Genomic DNA, 12,056 nt, shown 5'->3' with positions numbered 1-12,056 from the left:
CCTCAGCCATCGCAACCAGCCCAATTTCAAAATATCTAAGGGAAGGTCTGGTAATAAGTGGAATTATATAACGTGGAGTTATGTAAGGTGGTAATAAGTGGAGTTATGTGAAGTTATTTATAAGGTGGCATGCTCAGGCTCTAGAATCAGGCAGGACAGGGTTCTTCATTCCAGCCCTCCTTGTCCCTGTCCCCACTTAATAGCTATGTGTCCTTGAATAAATTGTTTAATCTCTTTGAACCTCATAATCTTTATCTTAAAAAAGAAGATAGTATTCCATGATACTGCTGTGAAGATTGTTACATTGTGTATATCAAGTACCTGGTACATAGTTGATACTCAACTAACGCTAGTAGGAATTCCTAATGTTTGTTGATAGTATATTATATGCCTGACATTCTTCTTTGCCTCTTACATATATTAAATAATTGAACCCTCACAACAATCTGGAGGTTGGTACTGTTATCATCATCATCCCCACTGCAGGGAAGGGGACACTGAAGCTTGGAGAGTTTCATTTGCACAGTATATAAAGTGGCAGGGCTGAAAATCTATGGAGTCTTGTTCCAACATCCTCATTATGCTACACTGTTGCTGTTATTGTTATTATTATCCTAGGACCCATAGGCAGAAAGCAGATGGGATCATACAATTTCTCTGACATAGATAAAGTCAATAGTAACTTTAATCGTATCACCAGACCTACTTCCTTTGACATATACCATCCTCCAGAGTCCAGGACTCAGGGTCTTTTCTCTAAAAGAACAGTGGATAAAGTGACATGATTAGAAAGAGCTAATAAGCATGTAAACTATTTGTCAGTTTTATTAAAACACCTAGACTGACAAACCAACCAGGCTCCTGTGATAAAAAGATAGAATTTGTATCATAGGATCACACATGGAAACCTTGCCAGTGCTTAAGTTTCTCCTCATTCTCTGCTTTTCCAGTTCCACATCTCTCCCTCTCTCTTCCTGCATTGTAAGTCTCAATCCTCTTCTCTTTATCAGCCGTCACTCTTCGTACTGTTCCAATGTGTTGGCCTCAAACTCTTCTCCAAATCCTGCTTTCCCCTGTAGAACTCACGAACATGGCCTCAGGAATATTCTTCGCTTTCCTCTTTCAGCACCCACACCAACATTTTCTGCTTCTGAAAGCCTAGTCCCGTCGTGTAATTGTGTACTTTGATTGGTTGGAATCAAAAGCAAGAAGGAGTTTTAAAAGTTTATTTAGGTCTATAACTATATTTCACATAACAAAATCCATACATGCAAGTAACAAAATACACAAAATATAGGCGAAAGCAATGTTAAAGTGCCACACAAATGTTAATAAATTAACGACTTTTAATTTGAAGCAGAAGAGGATGAACCCCTCTCTCACCGAAAAGTCAAAAGATTTCAGTTATGAAACATCCTGAGAAGAAAGCTCTAGCTTTAGGGGGAAGACTCCCCAGCCCTTCATCTCTGAAGGGCAGGATCATAGAAACAGTCTAGAAGGCCCACAGCATAGCCTTTACAGTCACAGCTGACTTATCACAAAGGGCCATTCAATCAACCTCCTCAATGATGGGGCCGGTGCTGGGGTCCCCCTGGCGGGCTTGAGCGCCACAACTGCTGCCCCCAGGGCCACCAGGCCCCCCATAGAGCCTGGAGAAGACAGGGCGACAGATTTGCTCCAGCTCCCTCTTCTGATGCTCATACTCCTCCTTCTCTGCCAGCTGGTTGTGCTCCAGCCAGGCAAGGACTTCCTGACACTTGTCTTGCACTTTGCGCCTGTCCTCTTTGGGAATCTTGTCCCTAAGGCTTTCCTCTTGCAAAGAACCTTTCACATGGAAGACATGGGCCTCCAACGAGTTTTTGGCAGCCACTCTGTCCCTCTGGGCCTCATCCTCAGCCTTGTATTGCTCGGCCTCACGAACCATCCTCTCCACCTCCTCCTTGCTCAGCCGGCCCTTGTCATTGGTGATGGTGATCTTGTTAGCCTTACCCGTGCTCCTGTCAGTGGCTGTCACGCTCAGGATGCCATTAGCATCAATGTCAAAGGTCACCTCTATCTGGGGGACTCCACGTGGGGCAGGAGGGATGCCACTGAGTTCAAAGCGCCCCAGCGGGTTGTTGTCCTTGGTCATGGCCCTCTCACCCTCATACACCTGGATGAAGACCCCAGGCTGGTTGTCCGAGTAGGTGGTGAAAGTCTGGGTCTGCTTGGTGGGGATAGTGGCATTCCTCTGGATAAGCGTAGTCATCACCCCACCTGCTGTCTCCAGCCCTAGAGACAGGGGAGCCACATCCAGCAGCAGAAGATCCTGCACTTTCTCACACTTGTCCCCCATCAACACGGCCGCCTGCACAGCAGCCCCATAGGCCACAGCCTCATCAGGGTTGATGCTCTTGTTCAGCTCCTTGCCGTTGAAGAAGTCCTGCAGCAACTTCTGCACCCTGGGGATGCGAGTGGAGCCCCCCACCAGGACGACGTCATGGATCTGGGCCTTGTCCAGCTTGGCATCCCGCAGGGCCTTCTCCACTGGCTCCAGAGTGCTGCGGAAGAGGTCTGAGCACAGTTCCTCAAAGCGGGCACGAGTGATGGACGTGTAGAAGTCCACGCCCTCGAACAGGGAGTCAATCTCCAGGGTGGCCTGGGTGCTGGAGGACAGGGTGCGCTTGGCGCGCTCACAGGCTGTGCGCAGCCTGCGCAGGGCCCGCTTGTTCCCGCTCAGGTCCTTCCGATGCTTCCGCCGGAATTCTTCCACGAAGTGGTTCACCAGCCGGTTGTCGAAGTCCTCTCCACCCAGGTGGGTGTCTCCAGCAGTGGCTTTCACCTCAAAGACACCGGCGTCAATGGAGAGGACGGACACGTCGAAGGTGCCCCCACCCAGGTCAAAAATGAGCACGTTGCGCTCTCCCGCGCCGCGCCGGTCCAGCCCATAGGCGATGGCGGCCGCCGTGGGCTCGTTGATGATCCGCAGCACGTTGAGCCCCGCGATGGCGCCCGCGTCCTTGGTGGCCTGGCGCTGCGAGTCATTGAAGTAGGCGGGCACAGTGATCACAGCGTGCTTCACGGGCTGGCCCAGGTACGCCTCGGCCGTCTCCTTCATCTTGCTCAGCACCATGGACGAGATCTCCTCGGGGTAGAACGCCTTGTCCTCCCCGCGGTAGGACACGCGCACCTTGGGCTTGCCGCCCTCGCTCACCACCTGGAAGGGCCAGTGCTTCATGTCCGCCTGCACCGTGGCGTCCGCGAACTTGCGCCCGATCAGCCGCTTGGCGTCGAACACCGTGTTGTGCGGGTTCAGGGCCGCCTGGCTCTTGGCCGCGTCCCCGACCAGCCGCTCGGTGTCGGTGAAGGCCACGTAGCTGGGCGTGGTGCGGTTGCCCTGGTCGTTGGCCAGGATCTCCACGCGGCCCTGCTGGAACACGCCCACGCACGAGTAGGTGGTGCCCAGGTCGATGCCCACCGCCGACTCCCGTGGGGCCTGCATGGCTGAAGCTTCTCGTGGATGCTCGAGGCCGTTGAGGCTGCCGCCGCTCAGCAGTGGAAGGGCGCTCCGCCCTGGGCTTTCCCCCGCGATTTCTCTCCAGCCAGCCCGGCTCGGATCTGCTCGGCTTCGCTTCCACGGGCTTTTTATCCGCTTGCGCCTCCTCCCGCCCGCGCCGCCGCGAACCTTCCCGCACCTTCCCGGCCGGCCGAGAGCCTCCAGCCCGCCCGGGCTGACTCAGCGGGACGGCGCCGCGCTGACGCCGGGAGAAGGTTCGGGCGGATCGGGTCGTGAGCCCCGGGGCTGAGCTGCTACGCCGGCCCCGCCCGCCTCTGACTCAGGGCTGCTGAGAGAAACGCGGGGAAGATTCCAGCTCCTCCCGGCGGGCTCTGAGGACGCGCGGCTGTGGCAGAGGCCCCAAAGACAGCAACTTGAGAGGACGGTGTCTCCGGGCTGTGGGACGTCGGATCCCTGAGGCTCACAGGCCCGCGGGCTGCCTTGGGGGGCCGCTGCGAGTCCAGAGGCTCAGGAGGGCTGAAAACCTGTTACCATGCGAAGACAGGTATAGCAGATATATATACACATGTATCTTAAAACAGTTTTATCGTGAACAAAATGTTTTCGAAATCGCCATTTAAGCCGTCTGATTGTTTATTGAGTGGCCAGAGATGATAAGCCTTAGGGGATAATACTGCAAACAGACCTTCGCCGGTAGCATTGGTGGTTCAGTGGTAGAATTCTCGCCTGCCACGCGGGAGGCCCGGGTTCGATTCCCGGCCAATGCACGCCTGACCGTTTTTCCGGTTAATTTTAATTCTTTTGCTTAACTTTTCTGATTAACTTCAGTTCTTTCTCTAATCTAGGGTTAATGACTCTTGAGTAAATGAAACCGGGTGGCCGAAGATTTTAGGTCCTTCCGGTTTTGTTCTGTCTCCTTTTACCACTTTCCTCAGAGGAGACGTGACATCGCCGTAGCCCTAGGACGGGAGAGCTCGCCGCTCAGTCCAAGGGAGAACGCAGCACCCGGGAAAGGAGGACACAGATGTCCCTCGTGTTCTCCCCAACGGTTGTGTCTCCAAGGAGCCTCCTCCCCAGAGGCCTGGTGGAGAGGCACAGTGTGCGTTTTTCTCTATGGCCTAAGTCGGTTACAAGCCGGAGACCAGGACTCAGCTGGAGAGTAAACTACTACTACAGGCCCCAGTTCAACCTACATCCTAAAGGCTGGAGGACGCCATGGGTTCACTGGGCAGTAAAGTGACACTGTTTTCCATCAGGCCTGTGACTTTGTGAATTGAGGCTTTTTCTCACTTTAATCCAGAACATTTCATTCAGATCTTCTGGTGTTTGGATTTCTACTGAAAGCCAAAACAAGGAGATATTTCTGAGACTTCTGAAGGCTGAAAAATCCTCACACAAACAATTTTCCATCACCTCCCCGTCGGGGAATCAAACCCTTCTCTCCCACATGACAGGCAGAGATGCTCACCACTGTAGTGGCAAGGACGGCAACTGTAATGGTTGGCAGCTGGAGAGTATGTGGTATATTTTGGTGTTATAATTTAGGAATGTATTAGAGAAACGTAAAAGTTGGCTTTTACTTAACATTACTTGCTTGATTCAAGGGAAACTTCCATTTGTAAAACAAGAAACTAAAAACCCTTACTCCATAGGTGGCTGTTTTTCCCTTTGACAGGTTAGAACCCACTAGGAAATTTCAGGGACCTTTTTAGAGGTAGGAGTCCAGAAGTAGAGGTTAGTCCTGTTCCTGGGCTGGGTTTCTTGGTCAGTCCTCTCTCCAAGAGCACCAGTGACAGCTGGTAGAGTTTGCTGCTTGAGAGATCAGCGGTACTGGTAAGGTGATCAGTCCAGGAAAAAAAAGGAATGTTTGAAGAAATGTGCAATAGATGACTTCCACAGTGGAAAATCAAACCATCCTCGAAAAGGAGTAACCTATTTCATAACTCCAGGAGGGAAAGAAACTGTCAGATTTAAATTCACTCACTCTCAGGGTCAAAGTTGGCCACACTTGGATGCCAGAGTCAAGATGTTTGCCAACAGCCTGCAAGAGACGAGTCTTCACCTCAGCAGGGAAAAGTTGGCCCAGCCTGGGGATCTGTGCCCTGGCTTGTTCAGGAACTGCCTTAACGTGGGCTCCTCCAACCTTCTCTTCCAGCCCCCAGCCACCTCAAAACCGCACTTACCCACTCACCTCCAAGAGTTACGGTTATAGCCCTAATGCAGCCTATGAATGTTACAACGTCATCATACAGGCATGCTTCCAATGTAATTCACTTCTTTTTAATTGATCTCTTCAGAGAGGTTCAAACATAGCATGGAGAGCTTATGCATGCAGTACAGTTTGGTTCTGTTTGTTTTCCTTAAAACAGAAGAGCCACTGCAGGATTGTTGGAGTTTTTTGTTTGTTTTATTTTATTTTATTTTATTTTTTCTGGTTCGCTTTGTCCCCTAGTCTGGAGTACAGTGGTGCAATCACAGTTCACTGCAGCTTTGAACTCCTGACCTCAATCAATCCCACCTCCACCCTCCAAAGCTCTGGGATTATAGGCATGAGCCACCAAAGCTGGCCTGGTAAAAGTTTTATACATACACTTAAATATATCCACTTATGTTTGGTAGCTTAGCTTGAATAGTTTTAAAAGTAGAATCAACCTTAAAGTAATGACTTAAATAGACATTGTAAAATGATGCAATGCTCACAACTCAATATTAAGTGTAAGGGTTATTGCTGAGTTTAAAATGAGGAAACTGAGACCAGCACAAGAAGAGCCAATGCGAATTTATTCAGCTCCTGGGCAAGGTTCTGCGGTCCGACAGGAGGGGCCGGAGAAGTCGCACAGACTCCTCTCAGACGTGGGGTTTTATAGGGAGTGGAGGTGTTCCGATTGGCTGTGGGAGAGCAGGACGTGGGCGGGGCAAGCTGCCATTGGCAGGTAAGCAGGATGCACAATGCTATTGGGCAGGTTTTGGCTTCTTTTAAATTTTGGCAGGATTCTTCAACGGCTAGCTAGGTGCTGAGTGCAGAGCCTAGTGCCGAGTGCAGAAATGGGCGCGGGATGATGACGTGGTTTCTAGGTGCGGGGGGGGGGGATGGGCGTGGCCAAGCTCCAGGTGGGGGTGTGTCCGAGCTCCCGGCGAGGCGACTGGCCTTACATTCCGACCTTTTTGATGATATAGGATGCCGCTCTTTCAGGCTACTTCCTGCTGAATAGGGGCGGAGTGAGGGGGACGGGTCAGTTGGCTGGTGCCTCGGTGGGGAGTTGGATATAGAGGCAAAGCAGCATCTGGTTAACAGCCACTTGTCCAATTTCTCGCATACGAGCTTGCAGGAATCTGAGAAGAAAAGGGACTATTAGTAGTAGTAAGCAGATTATGATGATGGGAGTGATGATAGGGGTCAACCAGGCAAACATGGGAGATTGCCACCAGCTGAGAGGCGAGACTGATGTATTTTGTTTTTTATGGAGGTCTTCCCGGAGGCGGTGGAGAGTGTTGACATTTTCTTTCTACTAGGCCTGATTCATTGATGTAATAGCAGCACTGTTCCTGGAGAAACAGACAGGTACCTCCTCTTTCTGCCATTAGTAGGTCAAGGGCCCGTCGGTTTTGGAGAGTTACCTGGGCCAATGACGTGATTTGTCGCTGGAGGGAGGCCAGGGAGGCGGTGGATGCTTCAATGGCCACACAGAGCTTGTCTTCCAGTTGAGCAGCTGAAGTGACACTGTAGCCTATCGCTCCGCAACCTATTCCAGCAGCTGCTAAAGAGGATGCTAAGGAGAGGCCAACTACTATTGGGAGGAAGACAGCTTGTTTGTTTCGGTGAGCAGAGGAAGGCGTAAGGAGAGATAGGAGCTCAGCTTACCCGTATACCTCTAACTGTGGGACTAGAATAAAGGGGACACAGGGGGAGGGGAGGGAGGCATTTATAACTTTGGTTAGGGTCCCATTACACTAAAAGTATCCTCCTGGAGGTGCATAAAGGGTAGATTTTACTTTTACAGTTGTGTTGCAGCTGGAGCTGTTGGCTGTTCCGTAGCAGAGAAAGAGATTTTGGGAGTGCATCTTGAACAGCGGGATACCCGTTAGGGTGGTGTCAGGTCCTGTAGATGATCATGACAGGTTGAACCCGGTCCAGAGGGGAACTGTGGCTAAGCGGGGGTTGTTAAGGGAGGCACATAAAAAGCAATTGGTGAAATTTATGACTTCAGCTAGTGTTAACCAAGAGAAAGGTTGAGGGTTGTTGCACCTTCATTATCACCTTTATTATCATCACTGTCATTACTACAACCTTTATCATCACCACCTTCAGCATCATCACTTTTACCATCATCACCATTACCATAACCTTCATTATCAGCTTCATCATCACCCTCACCATCATTACCATTACCATCACTTTCGCCATTATCAGTTTTATTACCACCTTCATCATTACCTTCATCATCAACAGTCACCTTCATCTCAAGGGCCTGAGTTGGTTAGTTAAGGTGGCCTTATTCTGTAGGTCCATCGGGGAGGCGATGTGCCTCGAGGGTGGCTGAATCTGTGACTACGGCATAGGCCGCTTTTTGTCGCCCCTCGGCTGTCACTATTGAACTCCCATTTACATAAAAGGTAAGGTATGGGCCGGGCACGGTGGCTCAAGCCTCTAATCCCAGCACTTTGGGAGGCCGAGGCGGGTGGATCACGAGGTCAAGAGATCGAGACCATCCTGGTCAACATGGTGAAACCCCGTCTCTACTAATACAAAAAAATTAGCTGGGCACGGTGGCGCGTGCCTGTAATCCCAGCTACTCAGGAGGCTGAGGCAGGAGAATTGCCTGAACCCAGGAGGTGGAGGTTGCGGTGAGCCGAGATCGCGCCATTGCACTCCAGCCTGGGTAACAAGAGTGAAACTCCGTCTCAAAAAAAAAAAAAAAAAGAAAAAAGGTAAGGTATGGGCTAGAGAGAGGAAGGTTAGACAAGCCCTCCCGAGGTGTAACAAATGTATCTATCAGTTTAGGACAGGAATTGGCTGGGGAGGGGAAATGGGATGGAAGGGGAAACAAAGTAGCCAGGTTGAGTGGAGAAGTGGGATGAAGGCTGACTGAAGGATTTTCAATAAAGAGTAGATAAGACCAGGCATAGGGTCAGTTAGGAGGGGCAGTAGGAGGTGAGTGGGTGATGGGTTTGAGTATGAGGGGCCAGTAAGTTGGAGAGTGGCCCCCACAGTCTGGAGAATATCTTGTCCTAACAGGGGAACTGGGCATGAGGGTATGATTAGAAAAGAGTGAGAAAAGGGGTGTCCTTTGAGGACACAGGAGTTTGATTAGGGCAGGAAGGCTTTCCATCAATTCCCATGACTGAGACCTGGGAAGGTATGCTAGGCCCTGAGTAGGAAGGCAATACAGAATAGGTATCCCCCATATCCACTAAGAAGGAAATGGACTTACCCGCTACCTGCAGCATTACCCTGGGCTTGGCAAGGGTGATGGGGGGTCCTCGAGTCCGGGCTGTGTCGGTCATCCAGAAGGCCAGGAAATTCAGGCAAAGGGATTGCTTCCTGTGGACTGGCTTGCCCCTCACATAGAGGTGTTGGGGGCGAGCCCGTAGTCCTGGACGGACAGTCAACCTTCCAGTGTCCTGCCTGTTTGCAGCCTGGGCAGGGTCTGGGAGGTGGACGAGGACAGGGGCACTGCCGTGCCCAATGTCCCTCTTGACTACATTTGAAACAGGGTCCGGGCAGGGCCCCTGAAGCATTTCAGAAGGGTTTCAATGGACCCCCTCCACTGGATGTTCGGTGGACTGCTGGCCTCAGCGCTGCTACAAGAGCTCGGGCTGCTGTAAAGATCCAGTCCCATTCATCTGGGGTGAGGGTGGAGGAAAGGATTACATACGTATCTGATAGATTGGAGAGGGAGAAGGGAACGTGCACTTGGACAATGCCCTCTACTCCGGCCACCTCGTGGAGGGGGCAAAGGAGGGAGGTTTCGTTGTTGGGAGCACAGTGTGAGCAGGTGTGAGCACTAACAGGAGAGGCCAGGTTGGGATTAGTAGGGGGAGGAGCTGAGGGCGGTTGAGGTCTGTCATAGGGTGGAGGATTATTGGGTCGGGCAGGCATAAAGGAGAGTTCCTCGGGTGCATCAGGGTTGGAAAAGGAAGAGGAGGAGGGTGGAGGGGCTAAGGGCGAAGAGGAGGTTTCTTTGGCTGGGAGCACCTGGGCGGTGGTGCAAGAGGAGCAGAGGGTGGGGCGGGAACAAAGATACCAGAAAGCCTGCACGTGGGGGATCTCTGTCCATTTACTGGGGCTATCTGCCACATGGGAGAATTTGAGGAAGAGAGAACTCAGTGACAGAAAAGGAATAGGAGGAAAAAGGAGAACAGAGTTATTTCCAGGGGCGTGAATTCAGCAAAAGTTCCCTGCAACCAGCGGTCTGTTACCCACTGTAGAATATCTTCTACTTCAGGGGAAGCAGGCCTAAACCACTGTATATCAGCCAGCAGGAGTCTAATAAAACTGGCAAATCTACAACAAAGACAGAACCACATGTAAGATTGACGGACAAAGGGTGGGTGCCCCCCAGATGGGAGACCAGTCTGATGCCTTCCCAGCCACGTCCCCAAAGAGATGTTTCAGGGCATTTTGGCTAAGGTGTGCCCGTATAACCCCTGGGCCTGGTCACCTCAGAACTTTCAGTCCAGAGGTGAATCACCGTTATGCCTTATGACATCCCCGTGGAACCATGGGTTGAGGCCCACACAAGCCCCGTAGCCATTAGGCCGTAGGACTACACATAAACTCACTCACTCACATCGGGGTTAGGAAGAGAAACTGAAGGTACAGTTACTCCATAAAGCAGGAAACGGCCGTTATCTAGAGAGAGAGAAAGAGTGAGATAGAGAGTTAATAGCGGGAAACGGCTGCCATCTTGAGAGAGAGAGTTAAGAGTGGGAAATGGCCACCATCTTGAGAGAAACGGCCGCCATCTTAAGAGAGAGAGAGAGTTAAGAGAGAAACTGAGGCCAGGCATGGTGGCTCACGCCTGTAATCCCAGCACTTTGGGAGGCCGAGGCGGGTGGATCACGAGGACAAGAGATCAAGAGATCGAGGCCATCCTGGTCAACATAGTGAAACCCCGTCTCTACTAAAAATACAAAAAATTAGCTGGGCATGGTGGCGCGTGCCTGTAATCCCAGCTACTCAGGAGGCTGAGGCAGGAGAATTGCCTGAACCCAGGAGGCGGAGGTTGTGGTGAGCCGAGATCGCGCCATTGCACTGTGGGGGGTTTGGCTCTGCCGTGAGGCAGGGCTTGGGGCTTCTGATTACCCACACCTCAGTCGCTGCTGCAGAGGTGGTTGGAAGAGCAGCTCAGCGTCCCAGGCTGTGCTACCGAACACCAGAGAATAGAAGGTTCAGGAAAGTGGGGACGTCTTCCTCAAAATCCTGACCCTGAGAAACCCCTCATGGGGATAAGACAAGAGTGTAGGGACGTCTCCTCTACACTCAGGTCCTTGAGAAGCCGGAGTCCTGGACTCACGGCAGATGAGAAGGAGTCCTTGATGCTGCAGCGGTTTTGAGCAGGGAGTCCACGAGGCAAACAGCGGGAGGGGTTGTGGGCAATAGAAGTCTTACCTTGTGGTGGAACGGCTGAACGGCTCCCTGGTCCGGCTTTGAGTGGAGAAGTCAGTTTCCCCCAGGAGGGGTCTTACAACCCCTCCCACATTTCGGCACCACTTGTAAGGGTTATTGCCGAGTTTAAAATGAGGAAACCAAGACCAGCACAAGAAGATCCGATGTGAATTTATTCAGCTCCTAGGCGAGGTTCTGCGGTCCGACAGGAGGGGCCAGAGAAGTCACACGGACTCCTCTCAGATGTGGGGTTTTATAGGGAGTGGAGGTGTTCCGATTGGCTGTGGGAGAGCAGGATGTGGGCGAGGCAAGCTGCCATTGGCAGGTAAGCGGATGTACAATGCTATTGGGCAGGTTTTGGCAGGGCTTCTTTTAAATTTTGGCGGGATTCTTCAACGGCTAGCTAGGTGCTGAGTGCAGAGCCTAGTGGGCGCAGGATGATGACGTGTTTTCTAGGTGTGTGTGGGGATGGGCGTGGCCAAGCTCCCGGCGAGGCGACCGGCTTTACATTGAATACAAAAAAAAGCAAGCTGTATGTATTAGTCTGTTCTCACACTGCAAATAAAAACATACCTGAGACTGGGAAATTTACAAAAGAAAGAGATTTAATGGACTTACAGTTCCACGTGGCTGGGAAGGCCTCACAATCATGGTGAAAGTGAAAGTCATGTCTCACATGGTGGCAAACGAGAAGAGAGAGCTTGTGCAGGGAAAATCCCCTTTTTAAAACCATGAGATCTCATCAGACTTATTCACTATCACAAGAACAGCATGGGAAACATCTGCCCCATGATTCAGTTACCTTCCACTGGGTCCCTCCCACAACACATAGGAATTCAAGAAGAGATTTGGGTGGAAACACAGCCACACCATTTCACTGTAGAACTAAATTTATAGTATAATACAAACTCTATGTCTATAAAGGTCAGTGACGTCCGCTACCTGTATGTC

General features: G+C 51.3%; 1 protein-coding gene and 1 non-coding gene across 2 annotated transcripts; one reads left to right on the top strand and one right to left on the bottom strand.

Moving 5' to 3' along the window:
- Positions 1 to 980: 980 nt before the first annotated feature.
- Positions 981 to 3,599, bottom strand: HSPA6 (heat shock protein family A (Hsp70) member 6). Its single transcript, XM_012449593.2, has one exon. The coding sequence runs from the start codon at positions 3,479 to 3,481 to the stop codon at positions 1,550 to 1,552; it is 1,932 nt and encodes a 643-aa protein (XP_012305016.2). The 5' UTR covers positions 3,482 to 3,599; the 3' UTR covers positions 981 to 1,549.
- A 593-nt stretch (positions 3,600 to 4,192) lies between these two features.
- TRNAG-GCC (transfer RNA glycine (anticodon GCC)) lies at positions 4,193 to 4,263 on the top strand. The gene has a single exon. It is a non-coding gene; the product is annotated as a tRNA-Gly (tRNA).
- Positions 4,264 to 12,056: the final 7,793 nt, after the last annotated feature.

Source organism: Aotus nancymaae, unplaced genomic scaffold (genome assembly GCF_030222135.1).
Source record: "Aotus nancymaae isolate 86718 unplaced genomic scaffold, 86718_ANA_hifiasm-v0.15.2.pri h1tg000108l, whole genome shotgun sequence".
In the NCBI taxonomy this organism is placed as follows: domain Eukaryota; kingdom Metazoa; phylum Chordata; class Mammalia; order Primates; family Aotidae; genus Aotus; species Aotus nancymaae.
Note: the sequence above shows the minus strand (reverse complement) of the source record. Positions and strands in the feature narration are given on the sequence as shown.